The 24956-nt window shown below is 46.6% G+C and overlaps 1 protein-coding gene across 1 annotated transcript in view; it reads left to right on the top strand.

Moving 5' to 3' along the window:
* LOC129327700 (uncharacterized) overlaps positions 1 to 24116 on the top strand; it is a 37072-nt gene extending 12956 nt beyond the window's left edge. The window contains exons 8-15 of the mRNA XM_054976453.1: positions 9184 to 9254; positions 9680 to 10576; positions 16794 to 16889; positions 17746 to 17976; positions 19788 to 19810; positions 20859 to 20974; positions 21764 to 21820; positions 22455 to 24116. Coding sequence (XP_054832428.1) covers positions 9184 to 9254; positions 9680 to 10576; positions 16794 to 16889; positions 17746 to 17976; positions 19788 to 19810; positions 20859 to 20974; positions 21764 to 21820; positions 22455 to 23038 — 2075 coding nt within the window. The 3' untranslated portion in view covers positions 23039 to 24116. The remainder of the gene's footprint in view (positions 1 to 9183; positions 9255 to 9679; positions 10577 to 16793; positions 16890 to 17745; positions 17977 to 19787; positions 19811 to 20858; positions 20975 to 21763; positions 21821 to 22454) is intronic.
* The last annotated feature ends 840 nt before the right edge of the window (positions 24117 to 24956 follow it).

Here is a 24956-nt window from a genome sequence, read left to right as displayed (position 1 = left end):
CCCTGGCTTATATGGATAGCGAGTATGAAAAGCTTTGGTTAATCTAGGAGCATGAACATGTGCAGAGTTCACCCATTCATCGTAACCAGAATCAAAGTCCTTCCAGCGAATGAGGTAAAAAAGCTGGTTTCGTTTGAGCTTAGAGTCCAAGATTTGTTGTACCTCATAGTGTATTTGGTCGTCAATCAAAGTTGGAATGGGTGGAGCTTTGACGTGCCATTTGTTGTCGGTGGGAGCTCTTTTCAGAAGACTGACATGGAACGTATCATGCACATGGCGCAAGTTCTTGGGCAAAGTTACAGCAACAGTCACTTTATTTATTATCTTGCGCACAGGAAAAGGTCCTAGGAATTTTAGAGCGAGTTTGCGGCTTGTTTGAGCTAGTTTCAGATTTTTTGTGGAAATATATACATGATCTCCGGGTTGTAATTCCCATTCGGCCACACGATGGCGGTCTGCGTATTTTTTGTAATCCAGTTTGGCTTTTTCGAGGTGTTTTTTAATGAGAGTCCATTGCTGTGCCGCCTCCCCCCACCATGAAGACACATCTGGCAATTTTGAGGAATGGAGAGGGGGTGCGTCCAACGGGAAGGGGTTGAAGTGGGCTCCGTAGACAATTTTGAAGGGGGCCTCTCCCGTCGAAGCGTGTACACTGTTGTTATATGAGAACTCGGCCAAAGGGAGGAGGTCCACCCAATTATCTTGCTGAAAATTGATGTAACAACGAAGGAATTGTTCTAATATTTGATTTGTTTTTTCGGATTGCCCGTCGGTTTGTGGGTGGTGGCTTGAACTGAGGCCTTGCTCAATATTCAACATTTTCAAAAGCTCCCGCCAGAAGTTGGCAACGAACTGTCCGCCGCGATCCGAAATCACCTTGGACGGAAAGGAATGTAATTTTACAATGTGTTTTAGAAACAAATCCGCTAGTTTTCGAGCGGAGGGTATAGCAGTGCAAGGGATAAAATGAGCTTGCTTGGAGAACAGATCTACCACAACTAAGATACTATTATGTCCTTTAGAGATAGGCAGATCAGTGATAAAGTCCATAGATATTACTTCCCAGGGTCTGTTTGGTGTCTCCAAGGGTTGTAAGAGACCCGGAGGCTTCCCTTTCCTGGTTTTGGCGCTGAGGCAAATAGGGCAGGAACTAACGTATTGGGAAATGTCTTTGCGCATGCCCGGCCACCAAAATTGTCTCTGGATCAGGTGTAAAGTTTTCAAATACCCATAATGTCCAGCAGTGGGAGCGTCATGACAGCGCTGTAAGATCTCCAGCCTGAGGCTGTTTGGGACATAAAATTTGCTCCCAGCTAGCCAATCCCCGTGTGGGGATTGGGTTAGTTTGTTTCGTGGAGCCCTATCCCCCTCTTTCTCTACTTCAGTTTTGAGTTTCGATTTCCATTCTTGGTTAGCCGGGAGGGGCAGCTTGGCCCGACTGCGAGTGGTCACCACGCCCCCAAGTTGCGTAGGTGAGAATACAGTGTCGACAGTCTCCTCCCTTTTGCTCTTGTGTTGGGGCATGCGCGATAGGGCGTCCGCTAAAAAGTTAGTTTTGCCCGGGAGATAGTTTAGAGTGAAGTTGAATTTGGAAAAGAATTCCGCCCATCGCAATTGCTTAGCATTCAGTCTGCGCGGGCTTCGGAGGGCCTCCAAATTCTTGTGGTCCGTCCAGACCTCGAAAGGGTATCGCGCCCCCTCCAGCCAATGTCTCCAGTTAGTGAGGGCTGCCTTTACTGCAAAGGCCTCCTTCTCCCACACATTCCAATTTCTTTCCGCCTCCGAAAACTTTTTAGACAAGAAAGCGCAAGGCCGCAGCCTCCCATCCTCCCCCTTCTGCAGCAGAACTCCCCCAATCGCTGTATCGCTGGCGTCGACCTGCACTATGAAAGGGGTTTGTTCGTTGGGGTGGGAGAGGACGGGTTCCGTTACAAATTGCTTTTTTAAATATTCGAAGGCCGCCTGGCAATCGGGGGTCCATAGCAGTTTGGAAGATGGTTTCTTAGCTTGGTCCCCTTTATCTTTGGTTTTTAGCAAGTCTGTTAAAGGGAGCGTGATTTGGGCGAAGTTTGCTATGAAATCCCTATAGAAGTTGGCAAAACCCAGGAAGGATTGCAGTTCTTTACGGGTGGTGGGTGTTTGCCAGTCTTGGATCGCTTGTATTTTGGCTGGATCCATTTTCAGACCCTCTTGGGAGATACAATACCCGAGGTAAGTAAGTTCGGTTTTATGGAATTCACATTTGGACAACTTGATGGGCAGATTATTTTCCATCAGGGTGGCTAATACTTTCTGTACGGTTTGGATATGTTCCTCCTCGTTGTCTGAGTAAATTAACACATCATCAAGGTACACCACCACCCCTTTGTACAGAAATTCGTGTAGAATTTCGTTTATCATGGACATGAATACGGATGGGGCTCCCGTCAAACCAAAAGGCATAACTAAGTATTCATATTGTCCGAGGGGCGTATTAAAAGCCGTTTTCCACTCATCCCCTGCCTTAATACGAACGTGGAAGTAAGCATCTTTTAGATCTAATTTTGTAAAGATCTTACCTTGGGCCACGACGTTGAGAAGGTCTCGGATGAGCGGTATAGGATAGGCGTTGTTTGTGGATACCGCATTTAACCCTCGGAAATCAGTACACAGTCGGAGTCCGCCATCCTTCTTTTTCACGAAGAGGACTGGAGCGGCGTGGGGGCTGGTGGCCGGGCGTATGAATCCGCGTTGGAGGTTGGTGTCAATGAATTTTCGAAGCTCTTCACGTTCCTGGAGACTCATGGGATAGAGCCGTCCTTTGGGCAGTGAGGCTCCGGGTAAAATTTCTACCGCACAATCCGTACGTCTGTGCGGGGGTAGGGTATCCGCTTCCTCCTCCGAGAAAGCCTTTAGAAAGGGCCAGTACGGTTCGGGTATTTGGCTGACTTCTTCTTGGGTGAGAAGGGCCTTTTCTTTATGCGTTGGATCGTCGCCCCAGTTCTGATTCCAACGGTGATTTTTACAGTTGGTGTGACTGAAGGTAATACATCCTTGTGCCCAATCTATATAGGGGTTGTGATCACATAGCCATCTACTGCCTAGAATTAACGGGTACTTGGCAGTAGAGCTGATGACAAAGGACCTCTTCTCCCAATGTTGCCCCATGCCCGTGATTACTGGGATGGTCTCCGTTGTTACAGGATTCATATTGGTACCATCCATTTGTTCAAAGATTACTGGATTTTGTAAATCCCGGGTTGGTAGGACTAGTCCATTGACTAACGCAGGGGCGATAATGTCTCTTGAGCAGCCCGAGTCAATAAGGGCTTGCACCCGAATGTGCATCTTCCTCTCAGGGTTGAGTAGAGTCACTGGCATGAATAAAATGGACCCAGGTGGCCGGTCCCGTGCAGGGACGGGCTTCTGGTGGATCTGTCGTTTGGGTCCTTTTACGACAGATCCATTTCGTTTCCCGACTGGGGACTTTCTGGATTGACTTCTGCGGTTGGGGAAGCGGGATCATATTCCATGACTTCTTCCGCTTCCAACCCTCTCTCTGAGGCTGGCCTTTGGGAAGTGCCGCGACCTCTATTCGCCCGGGGTGCTGGAGTCGGGCGTTGGGGCGCAGAAAACTGAGCCGGAGTTGGACGGCGTAGTTGGAGCGGAGGTCTTTGCACAGGCCGGTAAGGGCATTGTGCTGCAAAGTGACCAGCCTGTCCGCAATGCAGGCACAGCCCTTGTTGCCATCTAGCATCTCTCGCTCCACGGGTGGCGTAGCTAGTTCCCCGTGCCGCCCTCTGTAAGGTTAATGGTCTTCTTTGTCCCGTTTGTTGTTGTTGTTCAACCAAACGGACTTCTAATATGCGATTCTCCACTTCACAAATAAGTTGGATCCACCCTAACAGCGTAGGGGGATTGTCTTGCATGAGGGCTCTGTCCAAAAGTCTCGGGTTAAGGCCTTGTTTGAACAGGATAATTTTGGTGGACTCCTCACACCTGGGGCACTTGGCTGCTAATTGTCGGAATTTTGTAACATAGTCTCTTGCTGTCATGCTGCCTTGTTTGATGGCTTGCAGTTCTGTTCGGGCCCTAGTTTCCTCTAAGGGGTCTTCATATTGGGCTCGAATAGCATCCACCAACCCCTGGAGAGTATCAAGTTCTGGGGCCCCGACATTGTATAGTCCTACATACCAGTCTGCTGCCTTGCCCTGTAGACGAGATCCGAGATGTTCGATTTGACTGGCCTCGCTGCCGAATAGGTGCCCCCAACGGTTGAAAAACTGTACCACTTGTACTAAGAAAAATCCCAGTTTGGAGGGGTCCCCATCGAAGGTGGCTTCCAGCTTTACCCAGCCCATCGGGAGGTCTTGTCTCGGAGCAGGCACTGGGTAAAAGTCCATCGGCATTTCTAGTTGTCCCTGAGGCACAGGCGGAGGTAACTGGGGCCTCGGTAGGGGCAACGGTGCCGGCTGTGCTGGCGGCGGTCGAGCCGGCGGTGCCGGCTGGGGTTGACCTGGTGGTGCGGGCGGAGGTTGTCGTGGTTGCGCTGGCGGGGTTGGCCTTGGCTGGGCCGGCGGCTGCAATGGCGGGCGAGCAGGTGGCGGTATCCTCGGTCTAGCGGGTAACACCGGAGGCGTTGGCGGTGGCTGTCGAGGTGGAGTAGGTTGGTGTGGTTGATTTGGGATCGGCCGCTGCGGAGGCGGTCGGAGGGGTCGTAGTGGTGCAGGCCGTCCCGGTTGGTTCGGGGGTGGCAAGACGGGCTGGTCCTGAGGCTGCTGCACCGGTGTGAGCTGCGGTCGAGGTAAGAGGGGCCGCAGCGGCGAGGGTTGAGTAGGTGGAAGGCCGCGCGGGCTTGCCCCTCCGGGCGTCGTCAATCTAGGAAGCAGCGGCTGGCCTCTGGGCGCTATTGGACCTTCTCCCGTAGGTTGGCCGACGGGGACAGTGTTTGGCGGTTGACGCGGGGCTCCCTCTTGGTCCGGCCGGACCGCTATAGGAGAAGTAAGAGGGGGTATCACCGGTGTATCACTTGGCTTTTCGTCACCTTCTGTAGGCCTCTCCACGGGAGTCTCATCTGGGGGCGCATCCCCTTCCTGGTTAGGTTGTTCGGTGGGGGTCTCTCCGGGTGGCTCAACCGAGTCATCCCTTCTCGGTGGAATTTCTTGCTGCTCGGGAAGTTCCTCGGTTTGCTCTCCCGATTCGCCCAGATAGGTGCCCCCTTCGCCGGTAGGTGACGGCTGCTGTTGGGCATCCTCCACCGGATAGGATATGACACTTTGAAGGGTAGCTATCTGTATCGCCATCTCTTCAGGGGATAATCTTTCCCCTGCTCCCATTGCCGAAATTAAATGGATGGCACGAGCTAAACTTTCTTCCATATCCATCAGTTTAGCTTCTAACTGTTGCATACGACTCGCCCCCGGTTGTTCGCTCGTGGAAGCTTCATTCGTTGCACTCACCGGGGACAAGGGGCCCCAAGGAGGAGGGTCCCCTTGGACGACTCTCGATCTCGCGGCTAGGATCCCCTTGGCCATGCCCGTTACGGCCGAGATGCTGGTATCCACCGCATAGGTGCGACCTTGTATCTGCTCCCAACTTTGTTCAGGGACTTCCGTTGGCTCTTTCCACGGAGCAAGTTCGGAGTAATCCCAACTCAGGGCGCCGCGGCGAGACGTGTCCTCTTCCGTCTGCTCGAGCGTCCTGTTCCAATAATTCCATGATTGGCTGCTGTCTAGCTCCAGGACGGTTCCTAGGCTTCGGCGCCTTTCCATAGAAACTCGAGGATGGAGCCCACCTACACGACGCTCTCTAGTTTCTCTGGGTCTGGCACCCCACTCCGACGGGGTGGGTACCGAAATCAAGGGGAGAGCGGTCGCTTTCGGCCTTGCCCCGAGGTCGGCTTCGGTCTCGACCCGAGCACTGAGGTCGATGAGAGGTGGGGTGGAAGTGGAGACTTCGGTTCCATTCCCGGCTGCTCCCAGCTCCTGGGAGTCTTGGGCTTGTACGGGTTGTTTGTCGGGAGACACATACGGCTCGAACAAAGGATCCCTGTCCGGGACAACCTTGGATTCCGCTGGGCCCGACTCAGACATGATTGGTAACAAAATGTCAGACTGTGGCTAGATAAGGTACTCTCTGCCAGATTCCCTTTAGAAGCAAGAATAAGTCCAATGTCTAGCAAAGGAAGTTTTATTGCAGAAAAGGTCCATTATAGTCCACTGTCCTGAATAGGAGACTCAGGATGGTACATGATCATTGTTACCAATGAAGAGCAAGCATAGGATACAGAGTAACAATACCCATCTGGAACAGCCTCCCCCCACAGTTCTCAAAACAACATCTTTCAGTCCTGGGAAGCTGCTCTCCTTCAAGGCCAATGCTTGGTGGAACTGGGTTAGACACAACAATCTCCTCTGGTGGGAATGCTGCCTGGGAACTGGTGCACCTGGGGAGAAAGCACTTAAACACTAGAAGCATTAGAAAATGGAGTCAGTACAGTTTAGAAACATACTGGACCTGACAGTGTAAGCATTTTCCCCTGTGATGGAACTCCAGGATTGTTCTTGCTGAGTGGCTATAAATGTTACAGTAATTGCTATACTATCCATTTTTGCAGAAGAGTCGGTCCCCCTCAGGTGCTTTATTGGCATGTTTTTGGGATGGGAAAATGAGGGGACAATGGTAGGGGGGAGATTGCCTTTTTTTTTTTAAAGGTAATTAAAAAAAACATTCCCACGAGCCAAAACTTGAACCATTTCCAGCTCCCCCACTTTGGTAAGGTCCCACAAGTGAACACATGAGCACTGCCTTATACTGACTGAGTCAGATCAGTCATACTGATCTATCAGTGTCAGTTACACTGATCTATCAATGTTAGCCTTGTCTACCTTGACTGGCAGAATTGCTCCGGGGTCTTGTAGAGTGGTCTACATCACCTACTAGTTGAGCACAGTAGAAGTGCTACCAATTGAACCATAGCTGTCCTCCTGTGAATGACAATGGAAAGGAAAACAAAACTTCCAAGTTATTTCCTATCAGAAAAGCTGATTCATTAAGTTTCAGGCAGGAAAATCAGCTTTCAATGTGAATTTTAAGTCAGTTGAGGGATTTCCTTTGGAGGCTAATTTTTTTTTAGATACTTTAATATTCTCACCACTGGAAATGCTACTCGGTCCCCCTCCTTGTCCCATCAGCGCCTGAGATTTCATTAAGCATTCACCTCACAGTTTCAAAACTGTCCGTAAGGGCTTGGCAACTGTTTTGGCATTTTTGGTTTGTTCAACTTGCTTTTGGTAACTTGGATGTGTTTTGTCTAAAAAGCCTTTGTGCTTGATAGACAATCCTAAAAGTGAAGTGAACTAACTCATGGACTTCAGTGGGATAAAGGGTAAGTCTGAGGAGTTCAGTGATTTATAGATGGCAGCATCTGTAATGCATTTTCTTCTTTGTTAAGGATCAGTAGATTGTAACATTTAGACCCACAAAACCATTGTCACTACATTAAATTCTTTCAGAAATGCAAAAAGATAATTGTGTGTTTGTTATGTAACAGTGGTTCAAAAATGTTTTCTTAGTTTATTATTTTGTATGTACTAGAAATTAACAAATCAAGCCCCCTGAACCAAATTTGGATTCCTGAAGTGTATTAGTTGCACCCCCCTGCCCCCAAATCACAAATGTGTATAAGGGAGTTGGGCATGAAGATCATCTTGTCTGTCATTGTATTTACTGATTTATTTAAAACATCCCACTTTTTTTTCCTCCCCAGACTCAAGGCAGCTAACAATATAATACAAAATTGCAAAGGAGATAAAATGTTAGCAGTCCAGTTAACAAGATTAAAAATGCTGAAATTAAAACACTAGGCAACCACAACAATATTGCCGGCCTTCAGACTTTGGTTTCTGTCAATAAAAGGGGGGAGGCCTCTTTCCAGGTTTATTTTTGCCACCCAGTCCACCTTTGCACCCTTACTCGGGATCAAGCCTAGCAACAACCACCAGCAACTTGCCACTATGCAATTTGCACAACTCACCCAAACATGATGGGACTCAATTTTAAAAAACACCCCGTTTACAGATTAAGAAGCACGCTATTTGTGGTGGTGGTGGTCATAGCTAACTTACAGCAGCCCCTGCTGGGGTTTTCAAGGCAAGAGCTGTTCAGAAGTGGTTTACCATTGCCTGCCTTTGCAGCTCTGGTCTTCATTGGAGGTCTCTCATCCAATTACTAACCAAGCCTGACCCTGCTTAGCTTCTGAAATCTGACAAGATTGCGTTTGCCTAGGCTGGGTCAGGCAGCTTCAGCAATATTTTCTTCCTTTAAAGATTTCAAAATTTTCTGGAAAGGTGGGACTTTCTCAGATGTGTAGAAAGATCTGTCTTGTCTGTCAATGGCTCCAGTCTCCTAATGTAAGTATCTGCAGAAGAAGCAATGTTAAGAGTTAGGTATATTGGTTATCATAGGGGCTAGATTGCAAATTCTCAAGAAGTCAAATCTAATATTGTGCTATAATTGTGTGGTTTGAAAATTAAAATACTAAATCTGCTAATATCCACAAAAACCAATACTGAAATTTTGGCATCCAAATAATAATTTAGTAACAAATAGTAACAAACACGCCTTAGCAGAGGTTTGGATGGTTAGACCTGGAAGAGGGCTATATCAGCTGTTTCCCCTCCTTCCATTTTGGAACTCCCTCAGAAGTATTGTCCAAGGCTTTCACGGCCGGAGAATGATGGTTGTTATGGATTTTCCGGGCATAGCCGTGGTCTTGGCATTGTAGTTCCTGATGTTTCGCCAGCAGCCAGTCACAGCTGCTGGTGAAACGTCAGGAACTACAATGCCAAGACCATGGCTATACAGCCCGGAAAATCCACAACCATCCCTCAGAAGTGTTGAGAACAGGCTGCATCTTGCACTCTAAGGGAATAGGAGGATCTACATGCCACCATTGCTACAGGTGCAATCACATGCACCAAAGGAGAAAGGAGTTACAAGGAGGAGAGAGGAACCAATAGTTTTGGGAGGCTCATCTTGTTTGGTGATGGGTCAAGGGTTGCCTGCAGACTTTTCTGGAGCCCTGGCAAGTGCTTGACAATGCTGATCTAATGCCAACCACGATTGTCAACATATTTCATGCTGCCTGTATCTTGTTTGTGATGGGCAGAGAATCCCTGACGCTCTCTTCCTTTTGAAAATAAGCATTTTTCATTCGAATTTTACAGAAATTTACAAGCACCTTAGAAAGCAACCATACGGCTTTAAGTGCCAAGGTAGATCTTCCGCACACACACAAACCCGACTAAAAGAAAGTAATTTAAACATATTTCCGTTCCTATTCAGATCAAATATTATTGGTAAAAAATGACAACAATCAAGGTATTTATAATACTTAAAAAACGGGGGGGAAATGAAGCTTTAAGAGTTCCCGCCGCTTTCCTCAGTGCGCGCATGCGCCTGCCTCTCCATCGCCTGCTTCCTTTTTTTCTCCAGATGATTCCCCTCCCCCGCTTTCCGTTTTCCCTTTTCAAACTGGCGCGTGAAGGGTTATAATAACGTTCTCGTTTTTTTCCATCACTTCCGCCTTGCGCCTCCTGGTCACGCCCCTTCCCGAACCCTGCTCAGCCAATGGGGGCGCTCTCCGGAAGGGGGCCTTCTGCGTCCTAGGCCGGCCTCGAGTTCATCCGCGCGGCCGTAGTGCGGTGGCGCCGTCGCCATGAGCGGGATGTCGGCCGAGCAGCTCCTGCAGCAGCGGCTCCTCCGCAGCCGCCTACGGGCCTCGGCGCAGCAGATGGGCGGCGGCCCCCTGCCCCCTCCGCTGCTGCCGCCGCTCTCCCCGCCGTCTCCTCCCGACTCGCCGCCCCCGGGGACGACGCCGGCCGAGATCCCCGCTGGACCGCGCTGCCCGAGCGAGACATGGTGCTCGCTATGCCGCGTGTACTGCCCGGAGCCCGTGTGCCTGCCTTGCGGGCACAACTTCTGCACGGCCTGCATCGGGCAGCGCCTGGGAGAGCCCAAGCTCAACATCTCCTGCCTGGAGTGCGGCGCCACCGCCCGCAAGAGAAACCTCCGGCCTATCAAGCCGCCGCCGCTGCTGGGCAGTCTCGGGGGGGAGCGAGCCAAGCGACAGAGGCTGGACGCGGCCGCCGGAGTCGGTGGGGCAGCGGGGCCGGCCGTCATCCCTCCACCGCAGGTAGTAGCGGCGGCAAGTGGATCAGCTCCGGCGACAGCAGCACCCGCCGCCGCAGCTCCGCCGCCGCCTCTCCCGCTGCTGCCTTCAGTCCAGACCCCACCGACGCTTCCCGCGCCGAAGCCCCCGACGCCGCCTCCCGCGCCGGTCCCGGCGCCCGTGAAAAGGACCGCAGCGCCCTTGCCGCCCACGCCGCCGCCCTATTCAGCGGGAGACGCCGGCGGAGACGGGAAAGGGAGAGGAGCGGGCGACGCGAGCGGAGGGCGGCTGTGCGACAAGCACCGGGAGGTGCTCCAGTTTTTCTGCGAGGAGGACCAGGCCCCGATCTGCGCCCATTGCGATCGGTCCCAGGAGCACCGCGCTCACACCATCTTCCACGTCGAGAGGGCGGCCCGAGACTACAGGGTAAGGCCGTGTGCGGGGAAGCCCAGTGCAATGTAAGCCGCCATGAGCGTCAGCTAGAAGGGCGGCCAATAAATAACGAAGAAGATAAAGAATACGATAAATAAAAAGGTGCTCAAGGTGGTGGCTCCCCTCCTCGGTTTTATCCTCGCAACAGTTTTTCCTATGCTGCGCTAGTCACTGCACTGTACTGGCTTTAGTAGACTTAGAAAGGATAATGTGCTTAGGATAGCACTGCTTCTTTTTTTCACCCTTATTCCGAGGAGCTTTGAGCGGATGCTCACGTCTATATCTTCTCACAACAGCTTACACATCACACTTTCTCTCTGCCACAAATTCGTTAGGTGGACTTTAGAAACTCTCAACACCCCTGTTAAGTAAGTTAGGTGGCAAGAGTATGTGAATTCCCAAGGTCATCCAGGGAGCTTGGTGGCAGAGTGGGATTGCAGCCCAGGTCCTAGTCCCAACATTTTGAATTATTGGGGCTCTTCAAACAAAACTCTGTATTTGTGGCTATGTACTGTTGCACTGTTATTTATTTCATTTGTAGTCTGCCTTTCATTGAGGTTCAAGGTGGATTACACATTGTGAGCTGAGTACAGTTGATGAGGAAACCAAGTACCGTCTGTTCTTTAGAAGGTGTGCATACTTACAGATGGCAGCAGAAGTACCTTTGAGCCTTACTCACTGTGCGTGTACTTGTCTGAATGATAAAGAAAATCTTGTTTATTAAATACGTAGTTTCATCTTTAACTTTCAAATGAATGGCTTTAAGATTAGGATAGCAGTCTGACAGTGCGAACCTTAGGGGAGATGTTAAATTTCTGGAAATGTTGGAACCATAGGAAAAAACACCTGTTTTCTGGATTTAAAAAGAAATTTGAGGAAAAATGAAACATATGCAATACATTCCTATCAAGCCCAAACTTACCATATTAATCTAACAACATAAAAATGTATCTTTTAGAACTTCCACTCTGTCTGCAAATTATTTGGCATATTTAAGGAATTTAGAAGTCTGAATGTCTTGGCTTTCTATAAGAAAAATTGTAAATATGCCCAGTTCTTGAGAGAGCTGCAGACAGCTGCACCCTGAGCTGCCTTAGTACTTGCATCTTTTTTTTTTTGCCATCTGTGAGGTAGAGGAAAAATTGAGGATAGAAAATAAATTCTGTAGTAACCTAGAAGTGTATTATTTGGATAGGAACATACTCCCACAGTCACAAAATGTTGGACTGCCAGAAGTTCTTATCCCTCACCCCCCTTTTTTTGTTTTTTTTCCCATTGGAAAAATGGAAGTAGTCCTTAGCTATTTCATGCTTTATGTTTTGAATGAGAAAAACGTTTTCTTAAGAAGCAAAAGAGAAAATTACAGCCCCCTTACCGATGTTCCCTCAAGTGTTGCAGGTTTTTTGCTGGAGGGAAAACGGGGGGGGGCTTTCCCCCCCTAGACCTGCACATCTCTCATGTGACCTCCAAAAAGTATCTCCAAAAAGATACACTTTGTTGCAAAATAGAGTCCTTTTAAGGAAGCTTGTGAAGGGGGAATATTTGCTCACCTGTCAGTTCTTTCCAGACATGCTAAGTGAAACCATGGAAATACCCATCCACTGTCAAATGTTGGTGGGCGGAGATGCTCCCCACTACGATGGTGGATGTATCTAATTATTCCACAAGAAAATTTCAGTTCAAGTCTCTCATGACAAAGCAGTCAGCCCCCTCCTGTCAGATTTGAAGAGAAATTATGTGGAAGTCTCACAGGGAGCTTTTCTTCTTAGGCAGGGTAGGCAGCCTTTTTGGCCTGAGTGCCAAAGCCCCACAGTGTCTCTTTGTGAAGATGTTGGTGTGCCAGCCAGCAGAAGGTGGGTGAGATGAGGTTTGGACTTGGTCAGACACTCTGGGAACAAACTAGATGGCAGTAGCACTACCAGTGCCTCTATGATCCTCTGCACCTTTGGCAGAGGACTGGCTCTGCATGCCAAGCAAAATGGGCCAGTGTGCCACTGCTATACAGCCTGGAAAATCCACAACAACCACCAGTGTGCCACTGTTCAGCACTTGTGCCTGCCCTTGTAGACTATACCCTGGTTTCCAAGAGATGTGTTCAAATTAGTGCCCTAAATCAGGCACATTTGAGCTTATCTGCTCCACAAAGGCTGATCATGTGACTATTTAAAACATAAGGAATGTTCCAGAACCCTGGTGCAGCTAGTAGGAACACTGTCAGAATTGCACTTTCAAACAGTAGAACAACTTGAGCAGTAAAAGTATTTTACCTTTGTTAAACTTGTACTACCAAGTTAGAATTAGTCAACGTACAAAAGAGAGGAACTTTTATACTGCTCAAGTGAAAATAATCTTGTTTGATAGCATCAGTGTAAACACCTAAAAGACGCTCCTTTTCTGAGGCGCGCTTCTTCTGACTAAAGAATACTTGAGCACTGTTTAAATGAGCTATTTCAGGTTTTTTCTTTCTTTCAAGTAGACCACTGGTCCCACAGTAATTTGGAACACTCTGGTTGCTTTTGTGTAGTTCTCACTAGCCTTTTCTCGGGATAAGAATCAAGGGACAGCTGCTAGTCTCTAGTTTCAGATGGGTAGCTGTATTGGTCTGTAGTGGAAGAGCCAGATTTGGGTCCAGTAGCACCTTAAAAGGAGATTTGGCTCTCGAAAGCTCACACCCTTGAAATCTAGTTGGTTTCTAAGGTGCCTCTGGACCCAAATCTTCCTTGTTCTTGTCATTGACTGAAGTTGTACCTTGCATCCCTTCCAGGAAAGGTTTAGTTTCACAGGATGGGGAGAAAAATGGGAGATTAGGCTTTCATGAAGGGGGCATGGTCTAAACTCTAGTTTCAGTATTTGTATCTACAGATAACCAAACCAACTGAAAATGCTAGGGTTTTATTTTCCAGAATTGAGAGCTGGATTGTAAACACAGGAACCTAGCAATTAGTAAAGGAATCTTAAGCAGATATACATTAACCAGTAGAGGGCCAGGGGCTGATGTAAAGGATTTCTCTTCAACCAGTTTATTTTATACTTCACAAATTTATCATGTTACCTAATCTGCTAGTCTTATTTTTTCTGGATCCAGTTGTGGCTACAACTGTTTATCAAAAACTGAAGGCTTCTAGGTAGCCTTTCACACTGTAACGTTCCTATACACAAAACCCCAAAGAGATACACATCATAAAATTAGCAAGAACTGGGCTTTTAAAAAGCCCTATTTCCAGCCCAATCCTAGACATTTTTACCTTTATTTTGAAGTCTCTTATCAGCTGTTATTTTTCTTTTCACATACATTTCTGTGGCATAAGTCTTTCATGCTTCTAACTTGTGCTTTTAATACAGTGATACATGGATTATAATATTCAGAGTCTTTTTATAAAATATGGGTAATATGTTCTTGCTTGCCTGGGGGAGGTTGGCTGTGGCACTCATATGGTTTTTGTAGGGTCTGACCACCCCTCCTCCCTCAGTGAGATGGACTGAACTGAAGGCTGTTAAAACAAGGGATTCAGGTGATCCAATTAGGATCTGGTGACTTGTGATACACGGCTGGCTCTTACATTTTTGAAGGAAGAGCAGCCTTTACATCATGTTCTAATAGCCTGAAGTCCTCTTCTTGACTGTGGTTGAACCTAATTAAATCCACATCATGCCACCTCAGTTCCATTTCTTGGGCTTGAGCTTTCCATCATGCCTAGCAATATCTTTTCTCCTCTTTCAACCTCTTCTCCTTTTTTGATGTGTTTTTAATATCTCTTGCTCTCTTATCCTGCCTTTCCTACAAGGAGCTCAGGGAGCTTGTGTGGTTCTCACCTTTTATCCTTATAACAACCCTGTGGGGTAGATCAAGCTAGCTGAGTGAGTGAGTGGCCCGATGTTACCCAGTTTTATAAACTGTGTGGAGATTTGAGTCTAGGTGTCCCCTGTCCAAGCCGGATGCTCTGACCAATCTTTTTTAAAAAATTATTAACATTATTTTTGGTCCACATTTCTCACTGAGACTCAAGGCAGTTTGCACATGACTTGGAAACTAATCAGTAGGCGCATACTTGCAGCAGCAAATGGTACACTGTAGTAGTCTACAGTCCCTATCCTTTTACCAAAGCATCTCTCTGAACAATTTGTTTACAGCACAACTCTGTCACCTATGTAAGAAGCCCTCCTAAATAATTCAGTTTTGCATAATTTTTGAAAAACACGGAGAGTGAGAGCTTTCCTGACCTCTTCGGTCAGGCCAGTCTATGAAGTGGGGATTTGCCACAAAGAATGTATCAGTGTATGGGCAGCTTTTGATTTTGCCTACTTGCAGGGTGGCACTTGCAGAAGGTCCTGTTCAGATGAGTGAGGCTGCCAGGGCAGAGCACATCCAGCCTGAACAAGATTTCTGGTGAACTTGAAAGCTTGCTCATTGTTTTATGATGTTTCAGTTAATCCTTATAAAGGTATTGCCTTAAAGTTACCTTCAAGCAACCTTCGGTTAATTGAGCACATTAGTTTGATACCTCTTCCTTCCTACTGCGTAATTTATCAGACTGGGCAAGCTTTCTCTCACCTGCTCCAAGCTCAAATTCAGCAGGTATCACCACAAGTTATTCAGTCATCAGCCAGTTCGAGGGCAAATGTACACAACCTTTTTGTACTTTCTTCTCCTGTTACCATGTTGCAACAGACAATCCTATCCCCCATAATGCTACAGCCATGTCTATTCAGTTCTTGCAGAAAGGGAGACTGGTAGATTGGCATAAAAAAATATGGGTCAGCATGCCAAGCCATCAGTTGAACTTGAGGCTTCCCTCTCTGTTTCCAGTATCTGAAAGCCAACAATTGTTGCAATCATATGACCTCAGTGAAAGCTGTGTATTTTTCCTGTATCACTCATAATAGGTGTAGAAATGTACTATTTGGAAATTCAGAAACGTGGTCTTAAGAATCTCAAGTTCTTTTTTTTTTAATGAAGCAGATTTCTAATTCTTATGTCCGGTTGTGTGGTCGTTAAGGCCCTGCCTTCTTAGGTATGACCACCTGAAAACAAATAACCATTTTGAAACTGCCCAGTGTGCCTCATATTAATACATATCACTCTGTCGAGCAAAGTTTGGAGCCTTCAGCCTAAGCAGCTCTTCCTCTGACGTAGGAGCCGCTGATGTTGGAAGAAGGGTTTAAATGTTGCTGAGCAAAGGGGAGTGCTGGTATATTGGTATATACTCGTCAAGTTGTATTGTGTCATAAAACTAATTAGGATTTTTAGAAATGAGAAGTATTCTACCTCTCACTCTTTACATATGTCTGAGGAGGTAAATATAAAAAAGCGGTCAGGTGAAAGTCCTAGGCTTGAATCTTCTATTTTCTGTTTCCAAAGTGCCGTCCTCCGTTTTGGAGTGTGTTCCGCACTCCCACCAGAGCACCGCTGTGTTTGAGCACAAAGCGCCTAGTGCTAGAAAGAAGGGTTCTCCAGCAGGGGATAGTGCTGTGTAAGCAGAAGAAAGATCTAGGATAAACCTTTATCATTTTTCTTTGTCTCTAGATGTAATGGATGAATGAATCTACAGTTTTGAGCCTCTCAGTTCATAAGATTTATTCTGTTAAATGGTTCCAAAAAACTCAAAAAGTATCCATTAGCTAAGGCCTTTCCCCCCAAACCTGTCTTTCAGTAGAAAATATTTTTATATGGATTCTAAACTTCATCTCAGCAATGCACACAGAAACTTCTCTTAGAATTTTAGTCTTTGAGTATTTAGTATTTATTGAGATAAGCTGTAAATGTGTATTCATGCAAGATATAAAAACGATACAGATCAAATGATTTTATTGATAATGAAATTGTACAGGCAAGAAAAAGAAGATCTTAATATTTGACAAACATAAATGAATATATGTGATGCAAAAGCATATAATTTTAGCTAGCTGTCTATGAAATGCATTGGAAGCTTTTCAGATACACAAATACAGATCTTTCACCTAAAAATCCTCTTCTCGATCATTCCCTCATCAGAATCATAATTATCCATTTGACATCTATTTGTTCACAAGAACACACATGTATATATGATTCAAATCAAATAATATACATACAGCATAGGAGCCACCCTAAAAAACCTCTCTGAACTATATTGGTGCATCTGTGCCTTGAGCTCAAAAGCTACCATGTCTTTCTTGCTGTTAAGCCTTTTTCCCTTCTCTTTTCCATCTAAAACCATTTTTATTTGCTTAGGAGCAGGTTCGGACACAACTCGAGATTCTGAAACAGGAGAAGAACTTGCTGTGGAATCAGAAGCTGAGTGAAGAGAAGAAAATCCAGGAGTACACAGTAAGTTCCTAGTGCCACTTATCCATCAGGACCTGGGACATGAGGTTCTTCCCTATATTGAAGAGGACTGTCTTCCTCCTCAACAAAGGCTTCTCATCCTGTCTTACTCAGTGAGAAAATGGTTGAGCTTTAAATGGACATTGGAAGCTCAGACTTTGGGGTAGTCAGGGACAGAGACAACAGTTTCCTATTAATAGTTTGCTGTAAGCTTAAGTTCTAAGCATTTGCAATCTGATGTGAAACAATACTACTTGGATCCATGCATTTGTGAATTCTGCTTTTTCTTTCTAGCAGTATGTTGTATGGCCAGCTAGTTAACTGTGTGAATTAATAATCTGATTTCAGCAGGCACTCTTCATGGATGTGGCATTCCAAAAGACTGGGATGTTGGTCCCAGAAAGCAGCCCTCTGGGAGATGTTCAGTTTTCTGCCTCTGCATTTTCTCCTGCCTGGCTGGCTGTTTTGCTAGATCTAGGGGCTGAAGAAGCAAGGTTGCAGATGCTAGCAAGCCTCAGAACATGCTCTTCAGCATCTGCAGTGGTGTGGCCAGGATGATGAAGGGGAAAGGGGGAGGGAAGCCATGCAGACATCTTGTATTTGCATCTAGATAGATACCGTCTTCAGGGCATTTTGGATTGGCTGTCCTTTTCCAGGTCTATTCTAATTGCATGGTTTCGGTCTCTGTGCTGTGTGTCACTTGTGGGGTCTCTTGATGTAAGTAAACAGCCCTGATTACTGTGCTCTTAGGATAAACAGGCTAAAAACCAGCCTGTTCATTGGCAACAACATCCTTTCTCGTGTCCATGAAAGGCTTCTTTGACCCCCTTGTCTCCTCTTGCCTGCAATTGTTATACAGGAAAAGACTCACACCGAGAGACAGGAAATCATATCTGAATTTGAGCACCTGCACCAGTTTCTGAAAGATCAGGAACAACGACTACTAACCCGGCTGGAAGAATTAGATAAAGAGATAGAGAAGCGGAAGGAAGAAAGTGCTGCCCGGTTCTCGGAAGAGCTTTCCCGTCTTGGTGATCTGATCACTGAGATGGAGGTGAAATCTAAACAGCCAGCAAGTGAATTTTTGCAGGTGAGACTTTGCTGTACACAGATCTCTTCCTGAGCTTGAGCACAGCAGTGGGTTTATGGGCTCCAGGCAATGGAGCTCCAGAGAGTCCCTAAGAATTTGATGATTGGGGCTGTTACTCCTTTGCCAACCTGTGTGATTGGTCAAGGCCAAGCTTAGATATTTTCCCTGCTGGAACTGGCAAAATGGTCATTCTGTGTACAGGATGCTGGCAGGGACTGATATTCCTGAGGGCAGTGGTGCATGGCCTGTAGGTTGGCATCTGCGCCTCCTCCCGATTGGCCCTGCAGGGTGTGAGGCATCCTGGACCTGTCCAGTGGAATGGGGCTCCATTGCCCGGAGTATTCTGTACCCCTGTATCTAAATGGGTATGTTCCAAAAGATGAAGTCCTCTTTAGCTGAGCTTACCCTTCTGTGGATTGCCCTTGGAATTTTGCAAGGGACAGTTGGAAGTCTGTAGCTCCTCCCTTTGTGGAATGCTATGACACCATAGCACTCTGCTGTTGGCAGATGTACTTCCAGGTCCTTCAGCCTGACCTGAAGGCTGTTGAGAAGCTGGCCTGGAAGATCCCATTCCTTCAGGTTCATGCCGGGACACATCGGGTATGGCTGCCGGGCAGACCTCTAGTACGTACAGTCATGTAAATCTGGGTTTTTTTTCCTCTTAAGGGTATTTTGGGTACTCAGGGTGCTGCTCTGGTTATGGGGCTGGATTTGGCATCTCATCCTAATTCAGTATTTGGAACAAGTCTGATGATGAGTGCATGCTTTGAAGGATACTAGAAAAGCAACATAGTATTTTTTTTTGTGGTGAACAACAGGGGTGGGGGGATTTTTTGAGGGGGGGAAATGGGGTTGTGGGGTATGTGTTCCCGCAAAAAAGCCTGCGTTTTCTGGGATCTCCTTAGGGTCCTCCTGTGGTCCACTCCGTGGTGAACAACATTTCTAACTGTTCCAAGGATGTGAGGCTGGTTTGTTTGTTCTTTTAAAAAAAAATCGATCAGCACCTCCTGCACACTTGATCTCTTGGCACAGAATCTTTTTTTTAATTATTTTGCAACCAGCTCTCTGATCACAAGCAACAAGGACAAGATTTTAGGTAACCTGTGACGTGCAGAGAGCCTCTTGGAGGCACTACGGGTGATGGTGAAGAAATGCAGTGATGATCCTGGGCATGGGGAGCGGGGGGCCTGCCTGGGCTCTTGGAAGCAGGTTGCAGTGGCCTCTGGGCTGAAGTGAGGGATGCCTGCTCCTTGGCTGTGAAGCGGCGTGCCTACTGGACAGCTCGCTTTAGCAGCCATGCGGGTGGCACAATTGAACGGAGGAGCCGGTGGCTCCAGATGAGAGTGAGGCCAGTGGGCAGGCCCTGGAGGGGGCTAAAAGCCAGCCTGTTCACTGGCAGGAGTGGTGGGAGGACATGTCTGGAGAGGAGAAGGCTGCTGAAAAGAAGTAGGGCAGCCCTTTTCCTCAAAGAAACAGTTGCACCGCCAGGGAGACCAACGTGGCCAGAAGGCTCCCGTGTGTAACCGGAGCATCCCCCACCTCTTGTCTTGGAGCGAACACCCAGATGTTCCACCTCTAGGATGACAGGTAAGAGCCCGAGGGTGACTGGGGGGCAGGCTACTCCCCCTGCCTGTTAAGCACCAGAGGCTAAAATGAAGCTTCCACCCTCACACCTTTTTGATAGCGCTCTCGGAGTCCTCTGCAGCCTGATCCAGGGGCGTGGAGGCATGCTCCCCTTTAGCCTGTGAAACATGCCTCTTGCAAAGCATTATGGGACTCAGCTGTTTGTCTTTCTCTCTTTTCTCTTCCAGGACATCAAAAACCTCATGAGCAGGTATGTGGTTCTTTGCTTCCTCCCCCAAGAGCATTTGAGTATTTCCCTTATTCTCAGGCTCTTGTGGTTTGCAGGCCAAGAGAAGTGGGATCCTTGTTTTTCTCATCATCCTGTCAAGTATAAAGTAGAGCATACTGTCAAGTTAGCCTTCTGATGTGTTGCTGCAAAATGGCTGCCAGTCCCTCTTGGAGGAACTCATGCAGCCCAAATAACTTGGTGTGCTAGTTCCAGAAATGCTTCTCAGATGACTTGTCGATTTGCACTGCCTCCACTGTACCCAGGGCCTGCCCAAAAGTGTGTTAATGCCTCAGGTAGATAATAAAAAATGGCATCACCCCCACCCCCTGCCAAATTTACGTGGGGCACAATCCACTAGTGCAAGTAACAAGATGAATGTGAGCTGTGCCACATTGTTTCAGTTGAGCTTGTGCAGGAAAATTTCTCGATAGATGGTGATCCATAACTGAGACAAGTCCATCTTTCTCTCTTGGCTACAATTAATGGCAGCTGCCTGAGGTTGTACATTTTGCGTGTTTTTCCCTAGGTCCATAATTTCTAGAACACTGAGGACAGTTTTCTGGAAGAGTTGTCATTGATACTCAAAAGAGTACACTAATAAAGGTGGTTGAATTGAAGTTAGCATTTGTTTCCTTGGGTCACTTTGAATAATAATAACAATAATACTTGATTTTTATGCTACCCTTCAAAACGACTTAACACCTACTCAGAGTGATTCACAAAGTATGTTATTATCTCCACAACAATCACCCTGTGAGGTGGGTGGGACTGAGAAAGCTCTGAGAGAGCTGTAACTGACCTGAGGTCACCCACCTGGCTTCAAGTGGAGGAGTGGGGAATCAAACCCATTTCTACAGATTAGAGTCCTACTGCTCTTAACCACTGCACCGACTGGCTCCCAGTATGATCCCTGAAACCAACAGAGTACCATTTTAGGCTGCCAAACTTTAATTCTCAGCTTCTCTCAGTCAGTCCAACACACTTTGAAGGCTGGCAAAGAATGTAGGTGACACGTTTTTCTCTTTGACAGGTGTGCAACAGGGCAGTTTCAGCTCCCCGAAGAGGACTCTCCTAACCTGGAAGAGAGACTGGGTGATTTGTCTCGGAAAAGCACAGCTCTAAAGAAAACGCTGGATAGATTTCAAGGTACCAAAAAGAACTGGTTAGCTCCTTTGTGAAAATAATGCATACCTTGGCAAAACCGGGCAGATACTCAGTGGCTATAGTCTAGAGTTGACCCTTTTTAGCTTCCAAGATCTAATGAGATTGGGCTTGCCTGGGCTATCCAGTTCAGGGCTTCCATAATAGTTATCTCTTTAATGAAAGAGAAACAATTCCATAATAATGGCCATAATAGAATCAGTCGTTTTTAGGCCTTACGTGGTTATTTACAGCCCTTTGCAGCTTGCCTTCTGGCACACCTTAACAGACGTCAGCTCAGCAACACCTGTCTCTTTGCCATGGTGTCAGGCTCTGTCACTTTGTCTCTTTTGCTGTTGTTTCATGAAAATACTTACAAGGTCACCTAGATTGAAGGTAAAAGTCCAGCATCTTAGGCTTTTGTATCCCAGCATAATTTACGGAGGAGTTGGGCTCATTCCAGAATTCTCTGGAGGCGGTTCTTACTGACGAATTCCATTTCTAAAAGGCATGGTTGGTTGCAGAGACTCAGTATTAGTTGGCTTTTTGATTTTCATTATCAGGATAGTTTGGTTTGGGGAATGTCATGGAATGTCAACAACAGTTTATAGCTTCAGTTAGCACTTCTCAGCCATTTCTGGCAGAAAAGCCTACACCCTCAAGATTAAGCACAAAACCCGCTTTCCAGGTGGCTGGCATCCAGTTTGGGTCAAACTGGGGGGTTTTAGGCTTCTCCGGTCAGGATTCCTCAGAGTTAACAGAAGCACATTTATATTCTGATTTCTGTTTCTCTAGATAATGTGATTGCAGCCATAGAGAAAGCAGAAGTTGCAAGAACTGTGAATGATAAAGGTGGGTTTTTGTGGTGTTTGTTTCCTTTGAGTTTGCAAGCAGTGTTGTGCTGTGCCTGGGGTTTAATCTCCACTAAGAGATTTTTATGCATGCATGCATATATATATATAGTTGCAACTGCTTCTCCAATGGTACGGCTCTTCAACATGTAGAGGAAGGGAGATAGATTTTTTTTTTTTTTAATTCCCATCTCCTGGTGCAGATTCACAGTTTGTTCTTTGTGCTGTTCCATCAGGTCCACTGACTTGCAGGAGCACAACTTTGGGGGGCATAGAAAGCTGCAGAGAGGCTGTAAGGTTGCCTTCATCTAGCATTACCCTGCTTGTGCTGCTTAAGATTCAAGCCTTAGATTTTGTGAGGGATGGGATGGCCTCAAGTAACTAGCGTATAACACTATCAGTTGTTACCCTAGTGTGGATGCAGGTGGGTCAAAAGAATGTGGATTCTTCAGAAATAGCACTTGCAATTTCAATTTTTTTCTCCCTTAACTATGAAGGCTCAAAACTGTTTCCAGTAGTAATTTATATCAGAGATGAAACTCCAGAAGCTAGATTGTGTATATATTGAGCTCCTGGAATGCGGGGAGCAGATACGTGGTTGAAAGATGGTTGATTAACTTCTCTTTTGCTTGCAGCAGATGTGACTCTTAATCCAGATGTTCCAAGTGCTCTTCTGTCTTTGGACCAAAGAAGCATGGAATATGAAGGGCCCCAGCACAAGTTGCCTGCATTACAATACGTCCCTGACACTCCCAAGAGATTGGATTCCAGGGCTTTGGTTCTGGGTTGTGATGGTTTTACCTCTGGGAGATATTTTTGGGAGTTAGAAGTGGGTGACGGGGATTTCTGGGCTGTAGGGGTCACCCGAGATCCCTCAGGAAAGAAGGGGATGATGAACTTCAGCCCAGAGGAGGGGATTTGGGCTGTGGGGTTGTGGAAAGGCCAACACTGGGCACTCACATCACCTGTGACTGCTCTATCTCTGAGCAACCACCCGAAGAGGATCAGAGTGTCCCTGGACTATGTAGGGGAGTGTGTGACCTTTACTGATGGTGACACAGAGGAACTGATCTTCACATTCCCGCCAGCCTCTTTCAATGGAACACGTACTCAGCCTTTATTGTGGGTGGTGGGCTTCCCAGCTCAGACTGTGTTTCTGAGGCACATGGGGGTGAAATACCCGACTGGAGTTCACGAAATGGACATCTTGACTCCATAAATTTTTTTTAAAAACTTCTTTCCATGGATCCAGTGTAGGAGCGGATCTCCATCCTGCCAAAGTAGAAAAGTGAAGTTTGGGAGTCAGATATTGGCAAGTCTTTTTACCCCTACCCAATCTATTGAAACATAATGAGGAGGCAGAACGGCTGTCCTTGCACCCAAGGCCTTATGAGATGTTGCCCTGAGGCAACAGCACAAGAACTGGGAAGATTAGATTTTAGGCCTTTAAATGTAACAAACACTGTTAAAATATCCATCTTTAAACAAGGGATCATCATCCCTTTCTAGTAGTAGGCTAAAACTTATTTTGTTTGGAAAATCTTTTAGCTATTAAAATTGAAATTTTATCCTCATTTTGATCAGTTTGATTCTTTTTAATGACTGCATGCATTTTAGCTTTAATACCTTGGGCTTGTGCTCCATTGAGAGGAGTGGCCTCCAAATTGACACTTCGTGAAGAAAGCCTTTTGAGTTCCATGTGGGTGGCACACCCAAGCACAGAGGTGATTATTCTGAATCAAGCGGTTTTCCAGATATTCTGAATATGGCTGTTTTTGTCTGTGGGTAGCTTTCTACCTCCAGTTGCTAGAACTTTCACAGCTGTATCTCCTCCCCTGCACCAATCCATTCTGAAGTCTTGAAGTTCACTCTTTCTTTTTGTTGGTACCAGAGATGAAAGGGGGAAATCTCCGTACCATAGTCTTAAAAGTGAGTGTTCAAAGAAACCTTCCGATGAGTCCTTGAAGGTGAAAAAACCCAAAGGAGAAAAACCATATCATGTCCACAAGCTTATGTGAAGAACCCTCTAAGAAAACCGTTTTGATGGCTACTTGCTGCAGAAAAAGTGTATGGCACTTCTAATGGTCTGCTTGTGAAGTCTTTTCCCTCCCCTTAATGAGTACTGTCCCTTTGAGAATGTGTTGTGGTGCTTTGCTGGATGTAGCATGTTTTTAGTGTGACTGCGAGCGAGTGTCCCTAGAGTGCCATGCCTGTCTGTTTTTGTATATTACTTATGAAATAAATCCTGCCTTTAATAAAGTTACCTTTCCAGTAACAGGAAAGTGTGTGTAAAATGATCCAAAATAGTTGAATGTGTATGTGATGAATATTAGTACATTAGTGCCTTTTTAAGATAAACCAACAGCTGTTTGCAGGAAGGAGACATGCCATAGGTGTGCTGCCTCAATTCTTTAGTAATGGCAGTGCTAGGCACTTGCTTTAGCTGTCCTTATTCTGCTACCCATTCTGGGCTTGTGGATACACTGGAGCATTTCCATTGATGGAAGGCATTCCACTCACGGAACATGATGGCCTTGCCTTTCTACTTCTGCAGCTGAAAGTTATCCCTTCATGCTCTTCCCTGTCCTCCCAGGAGCAGCATTTCACTGGGAATTTTGGGCTGGAGTGGGATGAGGGGATGTGAATCACACTGTAGTGGATCAAAGGTCAGGAGTCCTGTGCACTGAGTAGAGAGACTGAATGGGAAACTGCATTGGAATGGAAGTAGGGAAAGACCCACTCCCTTAGTGCTGAGCTGAGCTAAATGAATGGGTGAATAAACATCCCTGGTGAGGCTACAGTGTTCTTGGGTACTGGTAGCCATGTATCTGTTTAGTGCACTTGGGTTGGTGAGCACTTAGTAAAGTTGGCTAGACACTGTAAATAGCCAGTTCCCCACATCATAAAATGACTGCTACTTCAATTGTAGACAAGTGACTAGATTCATTCCACAACATATTCCAACATCTCTCCCTGGCATAGCTGACAGAACTCAAGCAAGCAGAAATTAAGGTGTTCATAAGTATCACCTACTTCCCGTTATCATCATAAGCTGTCTTGAGCAGGTCTCTGGAGAGGCAGCATATACTTTTTTCAAATAAATTACTGAAAACTTCTGAGCTTAGGGAAGAGAACCT

The sequence above is a fragment of the Eublepharis macularius genome, chromosome 4 (assembly GCF_028583425.1).
Source record: "Eublepharis macularius isolate TG4126 chromosome 4, MPM_Emac_v1.0, whole genome shotgun sequence".
Classification (NCBI taxonomy): Eukaryota; Metazoa; Chordata; class Lepidosauria; order Squamata; family Eublepharidae; genus Eublepharis; species Eublepharis macularius.
The sequence above is the reverse complement of the archived record's forward strand: the minus strand, read 5'-3'. Positions and strand labels throughout refer to the sequence as shown.